General features: G+C 35.6%; 2 protein-coding genes across 2 annotated transcripts; one reads left to right on the top strand and one right to left on the bottom strand.

Annotated features, from left to right (window-relative positions):
* Positions 1-1,068: 1,068 nt before the first annotated feature.
* On the top strand, positions 1,069-3,364 carry LOC145005190 (mitochondrial ATP-independent inner membrane protease subunit 1a-like). The gene is made up of 6 exons (XM_078964248.1): positions 1,069-1,189; positions 2,045-2,209; positions 2,355-2,579; positions 2,687-2,797; positions 2,877-2,942; positions 3,135-3,364. The coding sequence occupies exons 2-6, from the start codon at positions 2,090-2,092 to the stop codon at positions 3,147-3,149; spliced, it is 537 nt and encodes a 178-aa protein (XP_078820374.1). The 5' UTR covers positions 1,069-1,189; positions 2,045-2,089; the 3' UTR covers positions 3,150-3,364.
* A 305-nt stretch (positions 3,365-3,669) lies between these two features.
* On the bottom strand, positions 3,670-7,393 carry CAND3 (tobamovirus multiplication protein). Its single transcript, XM_078964247.1, has 13 exons — positions 7,043-7,393; positions 6,332-6,382; positions 6,120-6,153; positions 5,928-6,014; positions 5,766-5,817; positions 5,495-5,672; positions 5,319-5,414; positions 5,164-5,224; positions 4,923-4,987; positions 4,447-4,521; positions 4,280-4,355; positions 3,987-4,153; positions 3,670-3,900 (listed from the first exon to the last, which is right to left on the bottom strand). The coding sequence occupies exons 1-13, from the start codon at positions 7,208-7,210 to the stop codon at positions 3,877-3,879; spliced, it is 1,134 nt and encodes a 377-aa protein (XP_078820373.1). The 5' UTR covers positions 7,211-7,393; the 3' UTR covers positions 3,670-3,876.
* Positions 7,394-26,936: the final 19,543 nt, after the last annotated feature.

Here is a 26,936-nt window from a genome sequence, read left to right as displayed (position 1 = left end):
TTAGATCATTGTTCTTTACATGCTACAATCACTGAACATCTTGCAAATATATATTTGATATGTATTTTGCCAACAAGAATTAGACATGACATCCTTTCTTTTTGTTTTTGAAAAAAAAACAAATATCTCATTTAATTTTTAATATTGAAAACTATCAAGAGCATCCTAAGCAACAACAAGATTAAAAATAGTAGAATTATGAGCTAAAACAAAAAAGTTGGTATAACAAAAAGTTTACAAAATCTGAAAGCTTTTTTCGAGAAAAAAAAGTTAGTTTTTTTTTTTCAAAAAATATCATGTAAAAAAGTTAGAGTTTTTAAAATGGTCGAATCGAAAAAAAAAGATAAAACATGTAAATGCTTTGTTAAAAATAAAATTGATGTTTAATCGTAAAAAAAACTCAATATCTAAGGTTTTTTTTTGTGGTTTTAATGGAGTCATGGTCAAATGTTTTTATAGGAGTAAGTTAGACGAATAGTCCCTATGATTTGGGATAATTTACACGTTTAGTTCATAATTTATTTTTTTAATTCAGAAGATTTCTATTATTTGTTTTTGTTACGCGTTTGTTTCATACTGTTTGCTTTTGTTATGCGTTTGATCCTTGATTTACCTAAAAAGACTTTTATTTAAATAGAGAAAAATGATATGTTATTTAAGGAAACGTGAGGGAGGTGAGATTGGAGGTGTGTTTATTTAAATAGATTAAAAATCAATAGCAAAATAGTCTTTTTAGGTAAGATACAGACCAAACGTGTAACAAAAACAAACAGTAAAGACCTTCCGAGTTAAACAAATAAGTTATGGATCATTCGTGTAATTTACTCTTTTTATAGAGTATTATGTCTTTAATTAAAAAAAATTAAAATTTAGTGTTTAAATCATACAACCAAATGAAATATTATGATGACATGATTTTTTTTTTCTTTTGTACTTAGCCTTATAAATTATTAGGATTTATCTTTGAACTTCTTTAACGCAAATCTAATTTATTTCTAAATTATTATGAATTATTAGTTTTTTTTGGGTACTGGGTCATTTTGTATATTCTAAAAACTATCGGGTTTTATTTAAACATTCAGACTCAACTTCATCGGGGTTTTTAAGCTTCCCCAAATTTCCGCAATACGACGCCGCTTCCCTCGCCGTCGCCGGCGACAAACACTTCCAATCTTCCATCTTGTATAAGGTAGGTCTAATCACTCCATTTATATCTCCTCACTTCTATCAGTTTAAGTTATATTCGAGCCTTGGTAAGATACTTAAAATAAGTTTATTTCTTTAAAGTTTTCACTTTGATCATATCTCTATAGTGACCCCCTCCCCTGAAATTACAACCTCGGTGTATAAATTTTGTAATTTCTCTGGCACTGTGAATTTGATATCTTGATCTCTTTTTTCTATAATTTTGTAATTGTTTTAGGAAAAGGAGTATTGCCTATATACAATGTTAGATGTTGTAAGGAGTATTGCTTATTCTTTTGGAAATTTGGTAGATTCATTAGTTTAATACTTTGCTAAGCTTAATACAATGTTAGATGTTGTAAGTGAGTTGCTTTCTTTCTTTATTTGACTTCAGTTATATCTCTGTGTGATGCTCTTATACTCATATTACATTCTGGATAATCGTTTTTATCAAAAGTTCTACTTCAAGATTCACCTACCACCTGCTCGATGAAATGCTTAAGAGAAACTTGTGGTTGCTTCTTTATCAATATTAAGATTTTCTAAACTTCTATATGCAACTTCACATGCAATGACTGGAGTTTGGTTGAAGCTTTAGGCCCTTGCACTTATGGAATATCTTCTTTGGAACTGTAAATTTAGTATTTAGATCAAGATAGTACAATTCTAATAATATTTTTACAAAATAAGTATTCCATATGAATGCTTTAATGATTTGCTAATGCTTAACAAGATTTAGGAAGCTCTAAAAGAGTTTCTTTCTCCATGTCCTTACACAAAATAGCATATTCAGAACTTAGAAGATAGTTAAATTATACATGATTCAAATGATTGTGATCATTATTATTTGTCAATTTAGGTACAATTTTCTAGAAATATTTATTTGTCCAAATTCAAGAGAGAGATGAGCTTGTTTCAAAGATGGGCTTACATAGTAAAAGAAGCACTTGACAAAAGCTTTTCAGTTGCCAAATTCTTCTGTGCAATTCATGTCACCAATACCTACCTCTTCTCCACTGCTATGGTAAACTCTAAAGGATCCTTTTGATTGGAGGGAATGGGAATGGAATGAGTCATTCCATTCCATCAAACAAAACAAATACCTTCATTCCATTCCTTGTGTGATTCCATCGTACCAAACACTACCTATAACAATCGTCTACATGCAGGTCCAAGGTCCTAGCATGCTCCCCACCTTCAACCTCAATGGTGAGATCGTCCTACTTGACAGAATCTCAACCCGATATGGCAAAGTGGGCCCCGGTGATGTCATCATAGTCCGGTCACCTGAAACTCCAAGAAAAGTTGTCACCAAGAGAATTATTGGCATGGAAGGTGACACTATCACCTACATTGTGGACCCCACAAACAGTGATACAACCAAAACCATAGTTGTATGATTAATCTTGTTCTTTAATATATATATTTTTTATTAGATTGTGAGTTGTTTAAATAAATAAATGAATAAATAATAATGTTTTGGTGTTTTTATTATGGATAGGTTCCAAAAGGACATGTTTGGGTTGAAGGGGATAACATTTATAATACTTATGATTCAAGGAATTTTGGACCTGTTCCTTATGGACTTCTTCAAGGCAAGGTTTTTTGGAAGGTAATTATTTATTTATTTATTTATTTATTTATTTGGGTTTAGGGTTTAAGAAAAATGCATATTTTTATAAATGTTACAGATATGGCCCACTAGTGCATTTGGATCAATTGGGAGGAGACCACAAATTGGTGACCCTGCCTTTAAGGTACTTTCTGTAAGGCTTTGTTTGTAAAGCTATTTTTGGTTATGAGGATTAGGAGGGCATTTATGTCTTTTGCATGACAGGAGATCAAGAATTATTATTACCTATCCCATTGTAAAAAAAAGTTAAATATAAAGTATGTTTAAAAGAATTTTTTTTTACTTGAATTTTATGTGGTATGTATTTTGGTTACAGGTTGTGGAGCAGTGACACATTTATGACTTGTAAAATGATGAAGTCTTATTGACACAATTCTTAAAGGAGTTTTTTTTTTTTTTTTAAATAACTTTTTTGAGCTACAAATGGAGCATCATTTGTTTGTTGTTGGGGCAAATTTAATATAGCACGCTTCATGTTTGGGAATAATTAATAATATGATTTGAGCTTATGAATATAGACGAGGGCATTTATGTCTTTTGCACGAACATTAAGAGTAGATACATTGTTCCTTTTTTTAGGTAGGATACAGATTATAATTTTTGTCTCTTTGAAGTAACTTTTGTTTGCTATAACAAAGAATCGAAGGACTTTGAATTTGAGCTTACTTGGTAGCATAGAAATTAATGAACAAGGAGATGAATTTCATAACATTTTACTTTCAGTTTTTATTGGGTTAATGCCCTAAATGGGTAATGAACTATTTTTGGTCATGTTTGACAATACATGGAAGTTAGAAATGGAATGTTCTATGCTACCAATAAGATACTTTTTTCAAAGTATAAAATTCTAATACAAAAAGATGTTATAAAATATAATAATTTAATGAAAACATAAAAAAGTACAATGTTGTAATAGAAAAACATATCAAAGAAAAAAAAATCGCATTTATATATACAAAAAACCTAAACTATCAAAATCCCTCCACTTTCCTTTTCACCTTTGTTGACTCAACTCGAGCAAGTAAGAAGTTGTTAAAATACCATTTGGTCAACTGCAGTCATATCGGACTTGCCCTTGATTCCTACTCTCAAAAAAACAAATGTTCTACATTCTTCCGGAACATTAACATAAAGATTAAAAAAAAAAAAAAAAAAAAAGAATTCGAACCTGATTTTGTGCAGTTGTAATACTAGTCCAATGTTGTGGTTGTGTTGTAGTATCCGAATAGTCACTTACATAAGCAAGTGTTCTAGATTCTTCCGGAACATTAACCACAACTAAAGGTGGCAATTCTCTCATTACCCACAACACAAAAGCTGAAGGTACGGATGAACCTGGACAAACATGGTATCCATAAGAGTTAAATGCAAGAAACAGCAATGTACTTTCATTGACTTTTTCAAAGTACAATGGCTTAATAAGTAAAAAATTAAAAGTAGGATGCTAGTTTTTGCATTTACCTATGAAGTAGTAGACAATGAGTAAAAGAGAAGCATACAGGCCTCCGATTCCCCTCCAATCACAATGATAGAGAACCTGTGAAAATCAATGACGTGGGTGCCACCTACTACATTAAATTAAGACATTGAGGAAAACGGCTGAATGAATTTAGAAGAAAAATACTCACGGGTATATCTGTAAATATAGCTACAACTGAACTTGAGGTGAAACAAACAGCAGAAACTATCGCAAGTCCAGCAACCTTAAAAACAGAAAAAATGTAAACTATAATAAAGACATAATTACACTTTTGGTCCCTGTGTAATTGTACTTTTTGTAATATCGATTCTTTTTGGATATTGTCCAAAAAGTTTTTTTTTTCTTTTTTTCTTTTAGCATTTTTCATCCCTATATTCCTTTTTGGTCTGTGACTTGCACAATGTCTAGAAATGGGCATTAAAATTACCATTTTACCCTTCAAATTTGTACTTTTTTTATTATGATTATTATTATTTTGGCGAAACAAAGGAAGTTCGGTGTTCTAGTGACGGATTTGGAGAGGGGGACAAATAAGTATGAAGGATATGAGGGGCAAAATGGTCATTTTCATAAAATTAACAAATGGACTGTTAATTAAATGACCACATGAATAAAATTAAATACCTTCCATATTTCAGAAGAAGCCCTCTCAGATCTCACTTTACCCATTTTTGATACCAGCACATATCCTGTACATTTTTTTTATAAAAGCAGATGAATTCAAATAAACAGTAAATCAAAGAGATAAAAAAAAAAAAAAAAAAAAAAAAAAAGAGAGAAGAAATTTGTAGCATTAAAATGTTTAGAACTAAAAAAATTAAAAACAAAAATAAAAATAAAAGTAGCAGATACCAAAGATGCTGACCATAGTATGCTAATGCACCACCTAGGACAAGCATTACAACAGCAAAAGTATCTACATACACCTGCATTATAACAAAAAATAGCATCATACTTTAAAATATATTTCTAAGAAATAAAAAAAAAATTAAATATTAAATAAAAACCAATAATTTATACCCGTGCAACAACTAAAGAATCAATAGGATTCTTTCCAAGGCCAATCCAAATAAGCACAGCTGATGTCAGCATTAACACCAGTATCAACAAAGTCACCTGTTAAAAGAAAGACGAAAATACCCCTGGCTTTAAAAACTGTAGATAGGGGAGGGGCAAAATAGTAATTATGAACATACCAATATGACAATTTGTTGACGGATGCCAACAGGGAAGACTCTAATATTGCAACATCTTCTACGAGTGTAATTAATAACCTTCAAATTCGGCTTATTTACTTTCTCTACCAAAGCTTCATGAAAACTACCTTCTGATTCATCCTCATCTTCATCATTTGCTTGATGACAAAGGTCAACCCTAGGAATTGTTGACCATGATTTTTTAAAGGGATTAATTTCTAGAATACAATCACATGTGAATCAAATCAAGATTTTCACAAATGAAACGTACCAGAAAGATAGAAGAAGAAGAAAAGCTGCAAGAAATAGAATCTTGGGCAATGCTACAAAACAAAATATGAAAATACATTTTTTTTTTAATAATTATCCAAGATGTGTATTTGTAAATTTTATAATATAAGAATTTCTTGTGTTATAATATATAACAACATACCCATAACAACAAAACCACATGAATTTGACCAACAGATCCACTTCTTACAAGCAGCAATAAGAGTTAAAATAAAATAAACACCATAACCTGCCACAAAATAAAAAATAAAAAAATAAAAAACATGTTTGTTGGAAATATAAGGAAATTTAATGTCGTAAAATTAATACAAAGAAAAAGTCTTAAGTATCATACCAGTGTTGGAAAAACCAATCATTAGATGAAACACCTGAAATTAGATTTTTAAATGAGTTACATTTGATGAGTAGAAAATATTATGTAACAAAATAAAATATATATTGACCATATTGGTAGCAAAATAACATTTTATAAGTGTGTTGCTTTTATAGAATGAATTCTCATGAAAATCAGTGACAAATAAAAGATATTTAAAGGGTATTACTTACTTTTTGTCGAGTCCAACCCCTCTGTGGATTCCTAGAATGAATTCTCATCAACTGACACAAGAAAGTACAAAATATTAGTATTAAACAAAAAAAAATTAATTAGAATTTAAGTATTGAAATTTAAGTAAAAGAACATCAATCAGAAACTTTTTGATTTACTACTATGCATCATGATAAAGTTATGTAGTTTATATTAGAAAGAGCTACAAAAAGTCAGAATGGCATATTCTCATTTCTGATTCTGATTCTCATTTTTTTTTTTTCTGCATTAAGCATCATGTCAAAAACAAACACTCCCATTAACTCCTGAAGAATCAGCATCTTAATGTACTAAATAGTTATAGAAGAATGGTTTCTTATGTAGCTGTAGCTACTAGCTCCTTCGACAACAACGATATTTAGGAACTACATTCTACAGCATTATGAAGTGAAGTTAATTCTTCATTTCTTCATTAAGGGTAAGCAAACAAATCAAATTATCAACCAACTCACGAAAAAAGAACAGAAGAACTCGTTAACTCAGACGCAATTGAAAGCAATTTACCCTATTGTGAAAATTGGCACTACGTTTGATATATTGGAAGTGAATTTTCGATTTCTTCGATCCAAACAACAAACCATTTGAGAAATGGAGTGTTATAGCAAACCTAATAAACCTATTTGAAAAGTCAAAAATGTAGAGATTGATTGAAATTTGAAAAGAGAAGAGACCTGGTAAAATGCAAGGAGGGCAATAGCGACATCGAGAAAAGCAAGAGCAAGATTGACAGCCACTAAGGGCTTTGAGTAACAACCAGGCTCTGTTAACTCCCCTATCATCATCTCGCTCCTCAAGCATGCGGACCCCATTATTCGAGAGCCTTCTTTGTATTCATACATAAAGAATTGGAGTCTCAGCCTCTCAGGGGTTGGGTTGATGGAGAGTGTAGGGTTGAAATTTAAAAAACAAAATCTTGTTGTTGTTGCTGTTGTTGAGGTATCTATCAATGGCGGATCTGTTAATTGATAATCGGCTTCTTTATATACCACTACTTAGCTGTCTCTGTAAAATGAAATGTCTTTGGTAGTGAGTGCATCTTCCTTATATTTGCACACGTATGTAATGATGTGACGTTGTCTGTCGTCATATTTTGAACCGTTTGGTTTTATGAAATCCTCAGGCTTACCGGGTTTTCATTCCAACCCGGTTCATGGATTTTATTAAAGGGATATTCTCTAAAAAACAACTGTTTTTTGGATGTTATATTTTGGATTTATTCTTAAAATTTTATTGTTTTTTTATACATGTTTTAAAAATTCTATTTAATTATGTTTGAAATGTTAATTTTCGAAGTGTGGAACATCATTGTTTTTAGTAAGATGTCAGATGTTAGATAGTTGTATGATATATATTGGGTGTGAGATCCGTGTATTACACGGGTTGATTTAAAAAAAAAATTAAATATTAAAGTGTAAACAAAAAATTTTAATATAAAACTTTAAAAATAATAAAAGAAGAAATGTATTTATTGTAATATAATATGCTATTTAATAGTTTACATATATAAATATATGATTTTAATTTTAAAAATTAAAACAACCAAAATTTGATAAGTAGATAATGTTTATTTCAAAAATATCACAAAATAACAAGTGTCAAAACTCATGAGAGATTGACATGTAGCAAAAAAAACATTTATTTATTATTTTGTTTAATTTTTTAGTTTGTTGTAATAAAAGAAGTTTTTTTTTTCCAAAATTCCATAATCGTTCGTCAGATTTCATACTTATTCTTGAAATTCCGAAGTTTTTTTTCGAGCTCCGACATTCTGTCCAGAATCCAGAATGTCAATCTGAATTATATATTTTTTTTTATTTGAAATATGTTTTTTATCAGAGAAAGAAAGTGTTTTTTTATTGATATGAATTACCAAATTCCAAACTTATTTGTTATTTTCTTTAAATATACATGACATTATTAGTTAGTTTAGTTAATATCCCTTTATTAAAACAAGTATATCCTAACCTTGAATATGATAATTTATTTAGCTTTTTGCATATTTCTATTACTGGGAATAGTTTGAGAGACCAATAGGTACGAGTCATTAATAAATATCTATGTTAATAGGTCTTACATCCAATATAAAAAAATATATTATAATATTCAGTGAACAAAATAAATAATATTTACAATTAAATCTTTTGCTTAGACCTAGAGGAAGCATGCTACTCTTGCTCGATATCATTTGGTTCGACATTAACTCTTGAGTTGTATTTCAACTCAAACACAAAAATAATGTTCGTTTAGTTATACATAGTATGTTTGTACCGTAAATACGCAGATTCAATCATTTAATAACTCATTGTCTTCTTCGAACCGAATGAGCTTTATAAGATGTGACATCCCCAAAATCACGGTCAGAAAAGACCGATTTTCATTTATGCTTTTTAAAATAATTTCAGAGTAAATCCTTTTGAATTGAAAGAGTTGCGGAATTTGTTCCAAAAAACAAAACATGATAAAACAATGTTTACCAAAGCATTTCATAAAAGAAATGTATTTTCATTGTATAATCAAAACTCGGGGTGTCATCATCCGATACAGACCATAAAGCATAAACGATAACATTACAAGTCTTTCAACAAATATATACATATACATACTTGTAAACAAAACAACTCGATGATTCATCCATCTTACGCCCTTGCGCCACTTCCTGTAATACAAATAAAACTGAGTGGGTCAGGCTTGGGAGCCTGGTGAGCATATAGGGTTTTCAACCCACAATAAATAAATTATATTTAATTTCACCAACCAATCACTATCTCGATTACCCATTCTCGTTATCCTCACTTTACGTCCCTAAAACAACATCTATCTCAAGGGACTTAATCTAGGATTTTCATCGGGACGGACATTACTGCTAAGGGGTTTCCTCAACAATAGATATCCTAAAGGCAACCATGAGGGGGATCGAGTACACCGGTGAACACATCGTTCACAACACCTATAGGTTATGAACCTGCTAGCGTTCCACGAGACTGTCTAGAAGGAGTCTGTGGTCGTTATCCATACTCCGCTGAATAACTAGATCAACAACAACAACATCGAGGCCTCTCATCTGTTTATTACACACCAACTATCCACCCATGTTCTACCCAACATATTAGTAGATAAAAATATATATTTTTATACATACTTTAAAACCTGTATAGCATTTTCATCCAATACATATTTCACATAACAGATGAGGCATACCCACATAACACGTATTTCATAGAAAACAAATCAGATCTATGAGATTACAGATAGTGAATATACATTCATACACATAACAACAAAATTATACACATAACACGTATTTCGTATAAAATACTTCATACTTATGCGTTAGAAGAAATTAACTACACACTCACTTTATCAGAAGATGATCGGACAGCACTACGGCTCGTAGAAGTAGTAATCCTCAGCAGATCTGGAAGATCTCTACAAAAATCGAACTTCTCGCAGGCAGAGCTTTGGCTCGGAAACCACACTTCTCGGGATCTTCGGGATCTCGGGACTTGCTTCGGGACTCGGGAATATTACCGGGGCTTCGGGGTATTTCTGGCACGCAAATCGATGCAAAACGGGAGAGAGAAGAGAGAAAAATAGCAATTTGGTCGGCTGCCCTCGCATCCTATTTATAGGAGGCTGGGAGCCTCATTTACGCGGGGCGTACAAGGGTACGCAGGGCGTACATACGTCCGAAATCGTCACTGCATGCGTCATCCAAAGTGTCGACACTCTTCGCTGTACGCGGGGCGTACTCCAGATGAGTCCGGTGACTCGCCTCCAGATAATACCGAGGTTTAATAATTAAATTTAATTATTAATTATTTAATAAACTTCGAAAAATTCATATCTTCCTCATACGAACTCCGTTTTTGACGTTCTTTATATCCACACGAAGGTGAGACTATGCTCTACAACTTTCGTTTAGACTCTGTTGGCTAATTTTGAATTTATTTTTATTATTTATTTTTAATAGGCCGGGACAGAAAATTTCGTTATAAATTCATAACTTCTTCGTTTGACGTCCGTTCTCGCCTAACTTTTTATCGCTTTGATACTAACAATGAGATCTTCGAATATCATTTAGATCACTAAGGCTAAATATCGCTCTAACGTAAATTGCACTTTTTACGTCATTCAACGTTGCCGGTTCTGTCGCGAAACTTTGACATGTCATAACTTCTTCGTTATAACTCGGATTTTGTCATTCTTTATATCTTCGGAAACCTTGTTTCAACTACTACAACATTATCTAAAGATATCAAGTTTATTTTATACTTAAATTTTGACGCTTATTTTTTATTCTTAATTAATCAAAGCACATAATTAAGTAATTAAGCACAAAACACATAATACTCAAATAATACACTTCTATTATTTCAAAACGGGTTACAAAGGTTAACCTAGACTATTACATTGCTAAAAATGGAAAGCCCAGAAACACAGGCGCTACATAAGATGTATACTTGAATTGATAATATTAATAGTTGAAATGTTGATTGTAAATAATGAAGGATTCGAATTTTTTTATAACACCACGAAATGGGGTTATACGTTATCGACCTTTAAGTGTGAAAATATCTATTTCAAATGATCATTTTTAATTGATGAACCATGTACACGTGAATAACCGAAGATATCGATTTGGGATAGAGACTTTTCTGGTTGAGATTTAATGCATGTTGGATTTTAAACTACATTGTTACGTAAGTATTGAAATATTATATGTTATGAAAGATGGAAGATTGGTAAAATCGTGGTAATTGTTGATTTTGGTGAATAAGTTTCTATGATTCACTGAAGTTGGAGGAGTTTTTCAAATTAATATAAATAATGAGGCTTTAATAAAAAAGGTGACTATAAATATCGTGTTTGGTTTAGAGATTTTGAAGAAATTTGAAGGTAAATGTCAATAAAAAATATTTTTGTTGACAAAATAAAAAGAACCAATCATTCTTTGGCTAATGATGAATATTTTAGTGTAACATTCAGTTCAGGCATGCAATTGTCAAGTTTAAGTTTTCAAAGAATTTAACCCTACTTACGACGTGAGGAATGTATGTCACGACGTGAGGAGTTTAATAAGGACGTATATCATTTTTGGGCTCACGACGTGAGCACATATTGGCTCATGACATGAGATCTGCCTGGGAGGAAACCCTAAGTTTGGGGGTTTTGTTCCCATATTTAAAGGAAGTGAGGGCTAAGGTTAGCCCACCCTCAACCTCCATCACCTGATTGCACTCCCGTTTAAAACCCTAGCGTCCATATTTGATCTCGAAGCTCATTTGTGGTGATTTTAGCCAAGGAGAAGAAGAGGAAGAGCATATCTAGTCCATCATTTATGCATTCAATCCTTACCACCAATCATTTGCATATCCTTTGGACCTTTTGTGAGTTTCAAGTTCACTATTTTATGAGTCCATTAGCCTAGATCAATATTTTTATGCTAAAACCTTCATTTTCAAGATGATGTAGAGGTTGGAATCCATAAATTTGCCAACTTTATGGAACTCTAGTGTCCCTTGAGTAGTATAGTTGCTAGATCTGGAAGATGGTTGAGTTTTATGACTCTTGCATGAGATTTGGTATCATTTTCCCTTTTTGTGCCCTAACTAGTGTTTGGGACATGCATTGGACATGCATGTCTAAAAAACCATGATTTTTATGATGTTCTGGAGTAAATAAGACACTATGGAGGATTTGGTTGCTTGGCAAAAGAGATTAAGAGCTTTATTAAGAACTTATGATCAGAGTGTCTTCACGATGTGAGCACAAGGGGTGTGACTAGCATCTGTGACTGGTCCATTCTGAGGTGGCCAAAATATTGACGATTGGAAGTGACCCTATACTACAGTAGGTTCTTTCGCTGCCTCTTGCCATTCTGAGGTCAAACTCCTCTTGCCCCATCGTCATTCTACTCTGATGGGCTGTCCCTCTTGAAGTGTCCCATTACGCCACATAGATGGCATATCCGAGAGGTTTCGACATTGGTGGTTGAAGTTGTTGGGTTATGGGCATTCTAACACTCCTAAGTGTACATACAACCCTAAATACCTCGGATCTATGTTTTCTCTATTATACATGAAAATATGAACATCCAAGGTATTATCCTAATCTAGCATACAAAACAATGGATATAACAAGATAGAATACATACCTTTTTCATGTAGAAAGTCTTCATGAAGCTTGAGTGCCTAGTACCCCAAGTGTGACACCTCAAATGGTTCACACAACACCAAATACACTTGGAATAACTTGAGAGAATTATACACTTCATGAAATCGGCTACCCTCTCTAGAATGATCCTAGTGGCCGATTTTGTCAAGAAGGATCCATGGGTTCAAATACACCATGGATCATCCATGGAGCATCATATGGGTTTTGGCCCAACTAGATAATCCATGGAGCATTATCCCACTATACAAGTATGGATGATTTACACAATCAACCCATATATTTAATTAGTCTTCTTTTGATCACTTAATCAATCCTAGATTAATTCTTGATCAATACTAATTAAATAATCTTATTATTCTTATTATTAATATACTAGAACTTATAATATATTAATAACCATAAGTGTCTTATTTCTCTCATTATAGTCTATCCAAATGCATGATGCCATGCAACCCAAATGGACCATGTCGGGTCGGGTCAAGTCTTACCAATTATAGTTATGGACTTAGACATTAATCCAGCAGAAGTAATGTGTTGGATCTGAATCCTGCAACAGCGGGTAGTATACCCGTCCTTGTTGCAGTTAAAGCAGTGCGGTATACGACATCCTCCTAGATGATGGAAGCTACACTTATCACACTTCGGTAAGTTCCCAGCATATTGTCTGGCTGGGTTAGGGGCAACTGGGATACCAGAAGGAATGGTAGTATGAGGTACAGATGTCGTGGCTGTGAAAGTCGTTACTGGTGGTTGTTTCTTGTTCGCCCCTTGAAGCGATTTATCCTTAGTTTTAGCCCAAAACTTCCGTTTGTTACTCTTGGTCTTGGAACTCGGGGTATCATGGTAATTTGTTGCTCGTTGAGGTACTTGATTGTTACCTTGATTGGAATTGTTGTTAACAATCCCGCTAACATGCGCGTTGTTAGTGTTAAGGTGGGTCAGAATAGCTGACACGGTAGCCGAGATTGCAGCTTGAAAGGTAGCTGCATCAATTTGAAGAGTTGGTGTTTGGTTGATGGGTTGATCATTTTTCTTTGGCGACATGATTCTGTTACACGGAAAGAAAATGAATTTGTGAGTGAGTATGTTTGGACCTAGACGTTGTTCGATCGTTCATGTAAAGAATAGAAGTATGTTCTCGTGGTTTCGACCTACATCCCTATGATGTAGTCCTAGCAAAGAGTGGAAGTAAGTTCGTACAATGGTCTTAAGACGTTTGTCATTCAAGCTGAGGCATCATTGGTTGGTGAATAACATGATCCAACCCTTGAAAGAGGCTTGAAAAGGATTCTGGAGTTAAATTACTATAGTCCAAAGACTTTGACTAAAGCAAGTTTCAGGTAGACTCCAGTGAAGGTATGATGAAGGTTTTTGAACAGAGAGTGGCACGAAAGTTAGCCATCTATCAATATCATCGATGTTTACGATGTAATAAGTTTAGGAAAATTTGACCTTATATAAGGTCTTACATTATATCCTGAGTAGCAAAGTTTTGGCCGCATAAAGGCCTAACTAAAAGTACTTACAGCACAAGGCAGTTTCATAGAAAATGCCACATAGGACATAGACAGGAACACGGTTCTTTAAAACAAGAAGGGAAGTAAAGTATCTCCTACTAGCGACGGTCATCCCTCTGGTGAACTCTCAGTTCAGCCAGTTGGCGCTCCACATCAAGCAGGTGTCTTTCGTACACCCTCTGGCGTACTCGGAGTTCTATGACTTCGGCTCGTGATTTAGCCAGGGCTTGCAGCAGGATTTCGTGGTCTCTCTCAGATCTCTCACGAGCATGTTCAAGGTGTTTGGTGCGAAGGATATGCATTCCTCCATTGGTGTCAACTTCTGCGATACGATGTAGAGCGGCCATGCCCTGAATTTCGTTTCGGACAACTCTACGGATCAGGATTGGTAGAACTTTGTCTGCTGTGCTCTCTTCATTTGTAACATCCCGAGTTCAGGAGTGCAAGTTCAGGGTTCAAAGTGTAAATATGAAAGGGCAACTCGGCCAGTCCATGGGTGGACTCGGCGAGTAGGGTCGTGACTCTGGTCGCGTGTTAAGTGGCCAACTCGGCAAGTCGGAGGCTGGACTCGGCGAGTAGGCGCTGAGTAAAGAAAACCCTAATTTCGGAGGATGAGCCCTATATAAAGGACATTATACCCTCTCCCCATCCTCTTTACCCTCTCTTGAAGTCCAAAAAACCCTAAGACGCGATTGTGAGGGATTTGAGTGCATTTGAACCTTGGAGAAGAGATTTTTGTAGGAGATCTTGGAGAGATAGGAGGCTTAGAGCAAGGGGGTTTGCTAAGATTCAGATTTCTATTCTATTGGGGCTTCCTTTTGAGGTATCACTTCATTTCTTGGGTTGTTGTTCATCTAGGTTCATCATTTTGGAATGGGTGGAAAGTTTAGCTTGTGGTATTTCGGGTTTGAAGGTTAGATATGAGGTTGCTACCTCAGATCTGGAATGGAAAAGGTCTAGAGTGCATTAAAGTCCCTGTTCTTGAGTGTTTGGTGAAGTCATTTTGTCCCAAACCCTAGCCCTAGAGTGTAAAATGCCTAGATCTCTTTGGATTCACGTAAATTTTGCCACTTTACGTGATGGATGCGTTGTATATGGGTAGATCTATGTTTTGGATCATCTGCATGGACTGGGAAGCTTCTACATGGGTTAAGATCTAGAGGCACTTGGCGAGTCACAAAGGTGTACTCGGCGAGTTGCTTGAAGATGGACTGGAACTCGGCGAGTTGGAAGAACAACTCGGCGAGTAGGTTGAAGATAGCCTCGAACTCGGTGAGTCTGTTCTTGGACTCGGCGAGTCTGGTCATGAGGTCCTAATCTTCATCTGGTTGAGCCATGAATCAGCGAGTCAAGGGAGGACTCGGTGAGTTGAGTGTGAGGGGACTCAGAGTTGTGAGACTCGGCGAGTCTCGGGGTGACTCGGCGAGTTGAGTCGCGAATTGGGGAAGTGCTGAGCATGGGGACTCCACAAGTCATTAGGTTGACTCAGTGAGTAGAGTCAGTCAGGAGGTTGACTTTGACTTTGACCAAGGGTTGACCAGTTGACTTCCAGGGGCATTTTGGTAATTTTTGGATTTTGTTTTGAGTTCAGTGTTGGTGTTGGCCAGTGATGGAGATCGTGTCAGTGGTCGGAGCATCTCGGTCTTATGTTTTCAGTCAACAGTTGCGAGGTGAGTTATCCTCACTATATCAACAGGGTCTAAGGCACCAAGGCCAGCCCTTTATTGGATCGTAATTCGGGTATTGTTGTTATGTTGTTGCTTTACTATGTTTGCATCCTGGTAGTTAGGATGGTATATGTTAGAGACCTGGCTAAGGTAGGTATCCTGGTATATAGGATGATGCTATGCTAGTGACCGGTTAGGTCGGTATCCTGCTTAGAGTATGTCATGTTATGTAATCTGCTAGATCGGTTTGATTGGATGTGAATTGTTATATGACTGTATGTTTATGTGCACATGGTTGTTTGACTGGGGATGGGTTGAGGCGGGTCCTGCTTTGTGCTGTAGGCCAACATACCCAGGGCGAACCGGATATCCCAAAGGCCCAACGAGCGATCCGGATAGGTTGTAGGCCCCACGAGGGCGGACCAGACGTGCCGAGGCTCAGAGAGTGCACCAGGCCGACGGAAGGCCCGGTGCGGGCGGACCAGTCATATTTTAGACTCAGAGAGTGGACCAAGTAGGTTGAAGGCCCGGTGCGGGGGGACCAACCATACTGCAGACTCGATGGATAAGGCTAGACTCGGAGGGTGAACCAGGTGGACTGAAGGCCCGGTGCAGCGGACCAGCCACACACTAGACCCGAAGTGCATGGTTGTTCTGTGTTCTGTTTGGTTATGATATGTTATGCGTGGTATATGTGGTTGGTATTTTGGGGGTATCTCACTAAGCTTTCGGGCTTACAGTTGTGGTTTAATGTTTTTCAGGTTCTTCAGGAGACCATGGCAAGGCAAAGGCGTGATCGTACCGCTCCTCATGATTATGTTTTATGATATGGTTCTGGGAAGACTCTGATAATAATTGTATTGAAAACTTTTTTGTAATAACATTATGAAAATGAGTTGTTTTTGAAAAGTTAAAATTGGTTGAAATTTTTTATGGTCGTTACATCATTTACGTTGTAGAAGCTTCGGTCTCCATTAAACGACATAGGTTGATCTTGATCTTCGCTCCATGCTTCCAAACATTCAACCCAAGGGGGCGTCGGGCCATGAAAAGCCTGTTGGATTAATGTCTAAGTCCATAACTATAATTGGTAAGACTTGACCCGACCCGGCATGGTCCATTTGGGTTGCATGGCATCATGCACTTGGATAGACTATAATGAGAGAAATAAGACACTTATGGTTATTAATATATTATAAGTTCTAGTATATTAATAATAAGAATAATAAGATTATTTAATTAGTATTGATCAAGAATTAATCTAGGATTAATTAAGTGATCAAAAGAAGACTAATTAAATATATGGGTTGATTGTGTAAATCATCCATACTTATATAGTGGGCTAATGCTCCATGGATTATCTAGTTGGGCCAAAACCCATATGATGCTCCATGGTATATTTGAACCCATGGATCCAAGGAAATGGAAAGTCATGACAATTAGAGTTTACCCTAATTGTATAACTATATAAGCATCTTATTCTTGAGGAAAATCGGCCACTAGAAAGAGTAAGAAAGGGCTAGCCGTTTTTCATGAAGTGTAGAATTCTCTCAAGTTATTCCAAGTGTATTTGGTGTTGTGTGAACCATTTGAGGTGTCACACTTGGGGCACTAGGCACTCAAGCTTCATGAAGACATTCTACATCAAAGAGGTATGTATTCTATCTTGTTATATTGATAGATTTGTATGCTAGATTAGGATAATACCTTGGATGTTCATATTTGCATGTATAATAGAGAAAACATAGATCCAAGGTATTTAGGGTTGCATGTACGCTTAGGAGTGTTAGAATGCTCATAACCCAACAGTGGTATCAGAGCCTAGGCTTGTTTTCTTGTTATACCTGCAATAGAAGCTGAAAAATCAAGTTTTGATGCTGTCAGCCCAGCAGACTCGCCGAGTCCATGAAGGGACTCGACGAGTCCAAGGAAAAATGCATCCAACTCGCCGAGTTGTGTTCATGCACTCGACGAGTTGGACCCCAGACAACATATTTTCGAGTTTTTTTGGCTAGAAATGGACTAGGAACATTACCCTAAGTTGTTTTTGAACTTATAAACTTGTTTTTTTTAATGTGGTAATGTTCATGCTAATCCATTTTCAAAGATAATTGTCAATAGATTCATGTTTTGTATTAGTTTAAAGGTTAGACTAATTACATGAAAAAGTTTGATTTGAATTATCTTGTTCTTATGAGTTGCTTAGATTAATAGAAAAGTTAATTGAAAGAGTTGTTTTCAATCCATTTTAATCTAAGAGTTGAGTATAAAATGTGTTTGTGTAACTTGTCCTCAAGTTACATGAAGAGTCACATTAAAGACTCATAAAACTCATAAAATTGGCAAATGTTACAAAAATGAAGAGTCTAGTTCTAATTAATTGGAGTTATGACTCCATAATTTGTCCTCAAGTTATGGAGGACCAAGAGTCTCTTCATTAAATAAAAAAAAAAGTGTAACCTTAATTAATTCCATAAGTGATAAAATAAAATAAAGTTAATTCTTTTATTAGTTTAAAGTCTTCCATAAGTTATGGAACTTGAAGAGTTTTTGGATTAAAACTACTTTAAACACATAAGTTATGGAATTAATTAGTTTTGAAAAGTTTCAAAACTTACCCTCAAGTTTTGGAATTTGTAAAGTTTTCTCATATGAATACTTTAATTCCAAGTTAGCCCTTATAATTTTAAAAGTTAAAATTCAACCCTTATACTTTATAATATTATAAGTTAATAATATATATATGTATAAGAGTAAAGTCGGTCTTACCGCTAGTACGCCTCATTCACGAAGCCGGTCTATAAGGTGGGTATAAGGTTGTTGCCAATAAAATGGCAACTTAATGGGTGTCCACTCTCACCCACCGCTTGCTTGACTGGTGGAAGGTCGTTAGCCGAACGGGTTTGACAGGACTAGAATTCTCCCTTCATTAAAAGTATTAATGATAAGTACTAAGTAACTAAACTCTTAATAATTCCCAATCTTAGTTACTTAGGAAAATGTGAATAAGGTGCTAATCCATGAAATTACACTTTACACTTTGTCTAAGTCGTTAGTGGAGCGTGTGTGGTTAACCGGCACACTAACTTGGACTTAACAAGGTAGTTAAAGGGTGACTTAATATTTATCATAGTATCGATGGAGCGTGTGTGGTTAACCGGCACATCGATTGAGGGGTAATTTATTAAGGGTACCAAGTAATTTGCATGGTTACTTCACACCTTGTTTTGTGATCCTCGGCATCCCAGTCACAAAACCTGAAGGGCACACTCGAGATTGAAACATGCCATTGAACAGTTCAATGAATCTCTAAAGATCTAGGAGTTTCAAAACCAATTAAAACCTAATAATACATTTCGTTTATCTTGGTGGAAATTGGTGAATCGTCATTCACCTACCTTCAAATTGTTTTATAGCTTGGATTACGGCATACCTCTTCTAAGTTATAAAATAGTTTGATGGGTCCTAGCCTTAATATTTCGTATTGGGTGTTATATTAAGGACTTTAAGATCAACTATCTTGAATATCTCCCAAAACATGTCTGGTTTAGACATTTATGATCTTCCCAAATCTCTTGAAACAAATGAAGATGATGTTCCAATGAAATCATACTTCTTTCACCTCCTCCAATTATTCTCCCTACCCCACAAGTTGTTGAAAAGTTTAAGGTCACTCAAGCCCTATTGGCAAGGCAAGGTCTAGGTGTGATCACATCTTGGAGATGTAGTCACATATTGACAAGCCGGGAGAGTTGGATGTCAAAGTCTTGAGAAAGTTGGTGGTTCAATCACTTTCTAAGTCACATAGTGAGTTCTTTTGGAACACCTATGAAACAGACTATGAAAAGACCCTTAATGATCTTATCTATTTGCTAAGATCAACTTCCTGAAACTTTATGGACATTGACAATGCTGACACTGGAAATACAGAAAAAGCATTCTCTTCCCAAGGAAAGGGATTGAACATAGTCAACTAGGTTGACCAAATGGTAAAGAGAAAAGCTAAGTTTGTGATAGTCCCGTGTACCATTATCAAAGGGTCCATATGTTTATATTGCCAAAGGAAGGGTCATTAGTTGCGAAGCTGCCAAATTTACCTAAGGATGTTAAAGTCAATAAGATTGACTCTACTTCAGGTAAAGTCCACTAATCTAACTCTGTTAAGTTTCTATTCTGAGATTCCTGATAAATGATGTGACCGGGTCACATGGTAATGTTTTAAGAATCAAAGAAAAGTAAAGGAACTTAAAGAAAGAATATGCTGAATCTGATCGCATAGATGGATTTCTATCGCGTAGTTTGAAAAATCAGATTCTTGAGCTACTTCTTAGGAGTTATGAGATATTGCTAAGGAATAGATAACAACAAGTTTTCATATGGATTGTAAGGATATGTTTTTCCGCATAGTTTTAAAATAAAAGAAAATTTTGATTTTATTTATTTTAAAATATCCTTACAATGGCATTTGAGGAAAAATTGTTGCTTATATGATTCCATTAATAGCAATAGTGGGAATATGAAATTGATTCTTTCATTTGAGGTAATGTCTAAATTTACCAAATAAGGAAAGATTCTCATCACCCAAGTCTCAATTGGACTGGAACTTGGAATCATGCAAGTTGTATAGCATGATGAATGAGAACTTTCAAGTATTGGAAAAATTAAGACTAATTACTTGTTCACATGGATGTGTGAGTCAAGTAATGGACTAAGGGATCGAGTACATAGTCATGTGCACTGATTAAGTCCACCATAAAAGATATAAGGCTATTCGTCATAGTTTACTAAAGCTCAGTAAATATGATTATACTTACAAGCTTAAGTGTAACTCTGAGACATTGGAAAAGGTTCCAATGCAAGGCAGAGCGAATAAGAAGAATCAAATTAGGCAGAAGGATAAAAGTTTCTCAAATCTGAAAAGATGGGAGAGTACTTTAGTATCAGTTTTTGTGATCATCTTAATGATTAAGAAACCATAGCACAATTAGTTCTCTAAGGAAGTCTTAGTGCATTCTTATGACTAAGAAGAGGGATCTTGAATTGTTGAAATGGTTAAATCAAGAAGATGAGTCATACTTTATTCCAATACAAGTCTTAGAGTCATACTCCAAGATTGTAATTTGAGTGACATGTCTTAAAGAAGGTTTAAAACACTTATCAAATGTAAGAGTAAAAGTTTTCTACTCTTGTACATTTGAAATTGGTAAGTTGTGATGTTTTGGATAAAACAAAGACCAACTAAGGCCAATTGTGTGAAGTGTTTGTCTTGATTAGAATCCGCACTATCTCTTGGATGTTTGACAAGGGAGTCTTATAGGTCAAGAGGACAGTGGGAGTCTTAAAAGTCTTGAGAGACTCAAGAACTAATCAAGAATAAAACCTGAAGTTCTTCACTAGCACACGACTTAAGGTTTATAGCCTATCGTGTTGACATATTCTGTGCCCATTCCAATAAAAGTTGGCTTTGCATATGAGTTCTTAGAGTTCTCAATTGGTTGCACAACAACTTGGAAGCAATGGCAGGCCCTTGAGCTGCCAGGTGGCAAGAAAAAAGATTGAGTTCAGTCCATATGAGTTTAGATTTGTCATTATCCTTGTCTTGTGACTATGGTTTTGACAATTCACATGGATGGGAACTCATACACCATATAAATCTAAGTGTCATAAGGTTTCTCTCCGATTCATGAAAATGATGGTGAGGAAACACTTTCACTAAGTAGATTTTAGTTAGATAGCAGTTGTGATATTTGCATTCTCAAAGTCGTTAGTGGAGCGTGTGTGGTTTACCGACACACTAACCTGGACTTGTGAGAAGTGGCAAAAAAAAAGTCTAACCATTATGATTACCGCATCCCTCTTCATAATTGTTTAGACACACAAGTGTGCTATCTAAGGGAAGGTGTATGTTTTTGATAAAGTCTTATCAAAACAATCCAGTATCAGAAATCTGAACTTTGGTAAGAAAGTCAATAAAGTATTGATTTCTAGAAGTTCAACTGATTTCTGAGTACATGTCAAAGCTAGTGGGAGCATAAGTGTTATGCTAATGATCATCATGTTAGTGGGAGCATGATAATTATGATAAATATTGCAAGTTAGCAATGTTAATTATAGAAAAACAAAAGATTTCAATTGGGAAAAAGTTGTTTTGCTATAATTAAGGGAGAGGAAATTATACTTCATCTTAAATCTATTAGCTTAGATCGTGAGGTTTTAATCATTTAGTTAAGGATATATATATATATATATATATATATATATATATATATATATATATATATATATATATATATATATATATATATATATATATATATATGAATTTCATGTTGGAATGGCTCAACATAAGGAAATTCTGTATATGGGTCCATTATTTGCGTTCTAAAATTCGATTATGATTACAGCATCCCTTTTCATAATCTGAATTATGAGAACTTGGCAAATAGAAATGGAAATGTTATAGCAAAAGACTGGTTTAGTCTTTATGTGAGACATCATGAATCGTGTCCCATATGCTTCAGATATAGGATCGATTACATGTGCTATATTTATCCTTTCTAAAAGTTTCCAAATGCCTGGGGCATTAAGAAGGGAAAAGGTTTAGAACTGGATATGACTAAAAGGATTAAACAATGGTCGAGGACAATCTAAGGTTTACCAAAGATTGGTTGCTCAAGGACAATTGGAAGTATAGTGATAATTCTGGAAGGACCATATTGACATAATCTGTAAGGAGGCAACTCTTGTTCAGAAGTGATAGTCAAAATGGAATATAGAAATGTTTCAAAGTTAGAAATTTCAATCTGTGTAAGATTAAGGAAACTTAATGCAAGAAGGATGTTTCCAAGGACTTGATCTCCTTTGGAATACTTTGTAATGATTGTTGCCAAGTCTTTGTGAATTTGTGCATAATCATTACAAGAGGATCAATGCATATAAGTTTAGAATCTAACAGATTTCAGTAGATGACATGAATTTGGAATTCTTGTATTTACAGTAAGGATTTGGGAGTGTGAAAAGAGAATCATTGAAGTTATGTTCAATTGATCTAGTTCACAAAGTAAAGATCATAGACAAACATAGTATGCATACTTGATGTATGGCATGACTAGTGTTTAGAAAACATAGTGTACATGCTTGGAGTATGGGACAACTATTGTTTTAAATTCAAGAATAAAGTTGATAGCTGAAACAGTATACAATGAATAATGTGTAATCATATGGTGATAAATAAAAGGTGTTTTATTTATGTTCATAGGTTTTGATACCATATTGGATTCAATTATTATTGTGTTTCACTTTGCATGTTTTGACTTCCCAAATAAACTAGGTTATTCTTCCGGAATGACTAAGTTATTCAAACCATCCACAGTCGGTCATATGTTGGAAGTAGATATGAATTAAGACTGTCATGGGTTGGCTTGTAGAGGTCTAAGGTGTTGGACAAAGGGCTACAACACTCATGAGTGCTCATAAGTTCTGAGTATTGGATTTAACCCGCGCTCATTGGAATCACTTCATGGATTTTAACACGAGTGATCATGAGACGATAATATCTTATATTCTTCAAACCTAGAGATATGAGTTGTTACTATGAGTTGGTTGTACATTGATTGCACGAAACTGCATTTGGTAACTCGGTGCTATAAAACGTGCCTTTGTGTATGATTCAACAAGTAGTAGAACAAGCCATATGAGTCGAAGTTTATCCATTCCATTTACCTTCGGGATAAAAGCGATATCTGTGGGCCCCTCGATGATTTGATGATGACAAATGGAAGTGCTCGGCCGGGCCAGGACTGATTTGATTTGTTCAATTAGTTAGTCGTCATAAATCGGAAATCGGGAAACAACAAATGGACAGAGAGAATGATTATAATCCATGTCTCAGTCCATATGATATCTAGAATGGAGGAATATATGATCCCTTATCTAATGGACAAGTCATTGACAAAGGTCAGCGTTTATCGACAAGGTCAGAGTTCGACAGAAGCTTTTGAGAGCTACGATTGTCAGTTGGTTCCTAAAGTCATACGCAATAATAGTTTTAGACTTATCCAAGTGGGAGATTGTTGGATTAATGTCTAAGTCCATAACTATAATTGGTAAGACTTGACCCGACCCGGCATGGTCCATTTGGGTTGCATGGCATCATGCACTTGGATAGACTATAATGAGAGAAATAAGACACTTATGGTTATTAATATATTATAAGTTCTAGTATATTAATAATAAGAATAATAAGATTATTTAATTAGTATTGATCAAGAATTAATCTAGGATTAATTAAGTGATCAAAAGAAGACTAATTAAATATATGGGTTGATTGTGTAAATCATCCATATTTATATAGTGGGCTAATGCTCCTTGGATTATCTAGTTGGGCCAAAACCCATATGATGCTCCATGGATGCTCCATGGTATATTTGAACCCATGGATCCAAGGAAATGGAAAGTCATGACAATTAGAGTTTACCCTAATTGTATAACTATATAAGCATCTTATTCTTGAGGAAAATCGGCCACTAGAAAGAGTAAGAAAGGGCTAGCCGTTTTTCATGAAGTGTAGAATTCTCTCAAGTTATTCCAAGTGTATTTGGTGTTGTGTGAACCATTTGAGGTGTCACACTTGGGGCACTAGGCACTCAAGCTTCATGAAGACATTCTACATCAAAGAGGTATGTATTCTATCTTGTTATATTGATAGATTTGTATGCTAGATTAGGATAATACCTTGGATGTTCATATTTGCATGTATAATAAAGAAAACATAGATCCAAGGTATTTAGGGTTGCATGTACACTTAGGAGTGTTAGAATGCTCATAACCCAACAAAGCCGTACGAGGGTTAGGATTTGGAATTGGAGCTACCGAGGGTAGGTTCTCAACTTCGGGTTCGGAGTTAGCACTATCCGAAAGGTCTTCATCATGGTGATCATTCAAAGGGATTGGATGATCATTCTCTGGTTCTTCTCTAAACCATCCAGCAATGACTTCGTTCGGAAGGTACGGGTTGTCGTGGGGATGGAGTCCAGCCATGTTATCAGTCATATGTAATCAACATAGGATAGGTCTTCGAATAAGTGACCTTAACTCCAAATTCACAAGGAATAGGGGTAAAGCAAAATTTCACAGATTCTAAGTCTATAACATCCTAGTTACATATAGCTTTAGTCTATCCACTTAGCAACTGTCAACTTAGTAATGAAGATCCTTTTTAGTTCTCAAGTAAGTAATTATAGTAACACAAAACACCCCTATGGTATTTTTGACTTAGGTTATGTTATAATGTTCTCATTGTAGTGGTGTTGGTAAGTTTTTAGACTTGTTGACACAACACAACCATACTTGGGCATGTGCTAATCACTCCTCGGAACAGCATAGTTGATCAGGCTATGCCACTCCCAAGACTGACCATACATCCCCGAGCTTACCTATGATATTCAACAATCGTAATGCTTTTGTTCTTGTCACTGTGACACGGATTTTAGTATGAATGCAGGCACGTATACTTTGTTAAATATTTTATTATTTAAAAGTATAAACTCTTAGACAAAGTGTTTTAATCCCAATGTATTTATAGTTAGTATATCTTTTATGGGTTTATATACTATATTCACTATAAACAATGCTCTGATACCAATTTGTCACACCCCAAAACTGAGAACGGCGGTGTAACATCCCCCTCTGGCACGTATCACAATATTGTCCGCTTTGGGCGACTCGGCACGAGGACTTCCCAGGGGTCACCCATCTTGGTACTACTCCCGCCCGAGCATGCTTAACTGCAGAGTTCTTATGGGATCTGCTACCCTCACGGCTTTAAAATGCGTTGTGATAGGGAAGGTATCCACACCCCTTATAAGGAATGCTTAGTTCTCATTCCCAGCCGATGTGGGATCAGATCTAACCCACTTTCACCCCCCCCCCCCCATTATAGGGTTCGACGTCCCCGTCGAACACATCGACCCGTGCCCTAGCTTTGATACCATTTGTAACATCCCCCTCTGGCACGTATCACAATATTGTCCGCTTTGGGCGACTCGGCACGAGGACTTCCCAGGGGGTCACCCATCCTGGTACTACTCCCGCCCGAGCACGCTTAACTGCAGAGTTCTTATGGGATCTGCTGCCCTCACGGCTTTAAAACGCGTTGTGATAGGGAAGGTATCCACACCCCTTATAAGGAATGCTTAGTTCTCCTTCCCAGCCAATGTGGGATCAGATCTAATCCACTTTCAATTGGGTTAGATCTGATCCCACATCGACTGGGAAGGAGAACTAAGCATTCCTTATAAGGGGTGTGGATACCTTCCTTGTCACAACGCGTTTTAAAGCCGTGAGGGCAGCAGATCCCATAAGAACTCTGCAGTTAAGCGTGCTCGGGCGGGAGTAGTACTAGGATGGGTGACCCCCTGGGAAGTCCTCGTGCCGATTGGCCCAAAGCGGACAATGTTGTGATACGTGCCAGAGGGGGATGTTACAAATGGTATCAGAGCCAGGGCACGGGTCGATGTGTTCGACGGGGACGTCGAACCCTATAATGGGGGGTGAAAGTGGGTTAGATCTGATCCCACATCGACTGGGAAGGAGAACTAAGCATTCCTTATAAGGGGTGTGGATACCTTCCCTATAACAATGCGTTTTAAAGCCGTGAGGGCAGCAGTGATGGGTTTTGGTCATAAGACATCCTATGTGCTCATACAAACCCTAATTCTTGGATCTAGGTTTCTCTATTGTACATGCTTTGAATCCAAGACTATAAACCCTAATTCTAGCATATGGAAATCAATATTAACATATAATTAGGTTTAAGATATTACCTTGATTGTTATGTAGCAATAACAATCCCAATTCCACCTTGAATTGACTTTGGAATGCTTAAAGTCACAAGTGTCACTCCTCTAATGGCTTACAAACACCAAGAGCAAATGGAGAAGGTATAAAGAGAGAGGATAGAGGTTAGAATTCGTCCTTAGGACTTCTTGGGAAGGGATACACGAATTCATGAGCCAAGGGGTGTTTATATAGGTGTAGAGATAGGGTTTCAGTCATTATCCTTATCTAGTTGCTTATCCACAAAACAACCCATAAGATAATCCTTGAATCCTTATCATCGTCGAATTCTAAGGCCTTATCACCTCAAATTCGTTCACCCTATATTTAAGATAATCCTTACCTTATTTTGTAACTATCACATAATTACA

Source organism: Lactuca saligna, chromosome 7 (genome assembly GCF_052625555.1).
Source record: "Lactuca saligna cultivar CGN05327 chromosome 7, ASM5262555v1, whole genome shotgun sequence".
Lineage (NCBI taxonomy): Eukaryota > Viridiplantae > Streptophyta > Magnoliopsida > Asterales > Asteraceae > Lactuca > Lactuca saligna.
Note: the sequence above shows the minus strand (reverse complement) of the source record. Positions and strands in the feature narration are given on the sequence as shown.

What these genes read in the sequence shown, in the direction of transcription:
- LOC145005190 (XM_078964248.1), top strand. Translation starts at nt 2,090, where the DNA reads ATGAGCTTGTTTCAAAGATGGGCTTACATAGTAAAAGAAGCACTTGAC. An exon ending in ACCTCTTCTCCACTGCTATG is followed by an intron (nt 2,210 to 2,354) that starts GTAAACTCTAAA and finishes GTCTACATGCAG; the next exon opens with GTCCAAGGTCCTAGCATGCT. An exon ending in ATACAACCAAAACCATAGTT is followed by an intron (nt 2,580 to 2,686) that starts GTATGATTAATC and finishes TATTATGGATAG; the next exon opens with GTTCCAAAAGGACATGTTTG.
- CAND3 (XM_078964247.1), bottom strand. Translation starts at nt 7,210, where the DNA reads ATGTATGAATACAAAGAAGGCTCTCGAATAATGGGGTCCGCATGCTTG. An exon ending in CTTCTTCTTCTATCTTTCTG is followed by an intron (nt 5,673 to 5,765) that starts GTACGTTTCATT and finishes AACAATTCCTAG; the next exon opens with GGTTGACCTTTGTCATCAAG. An exon ending in TGGTGCATTAGCATACTATG is followed by an intron (nt 4,988 to 5,163) that starts GTCAGCATCTTT and finishes AAAAATGTACAG; the next exon opens with GATATGTGCTGGTATCAAAA.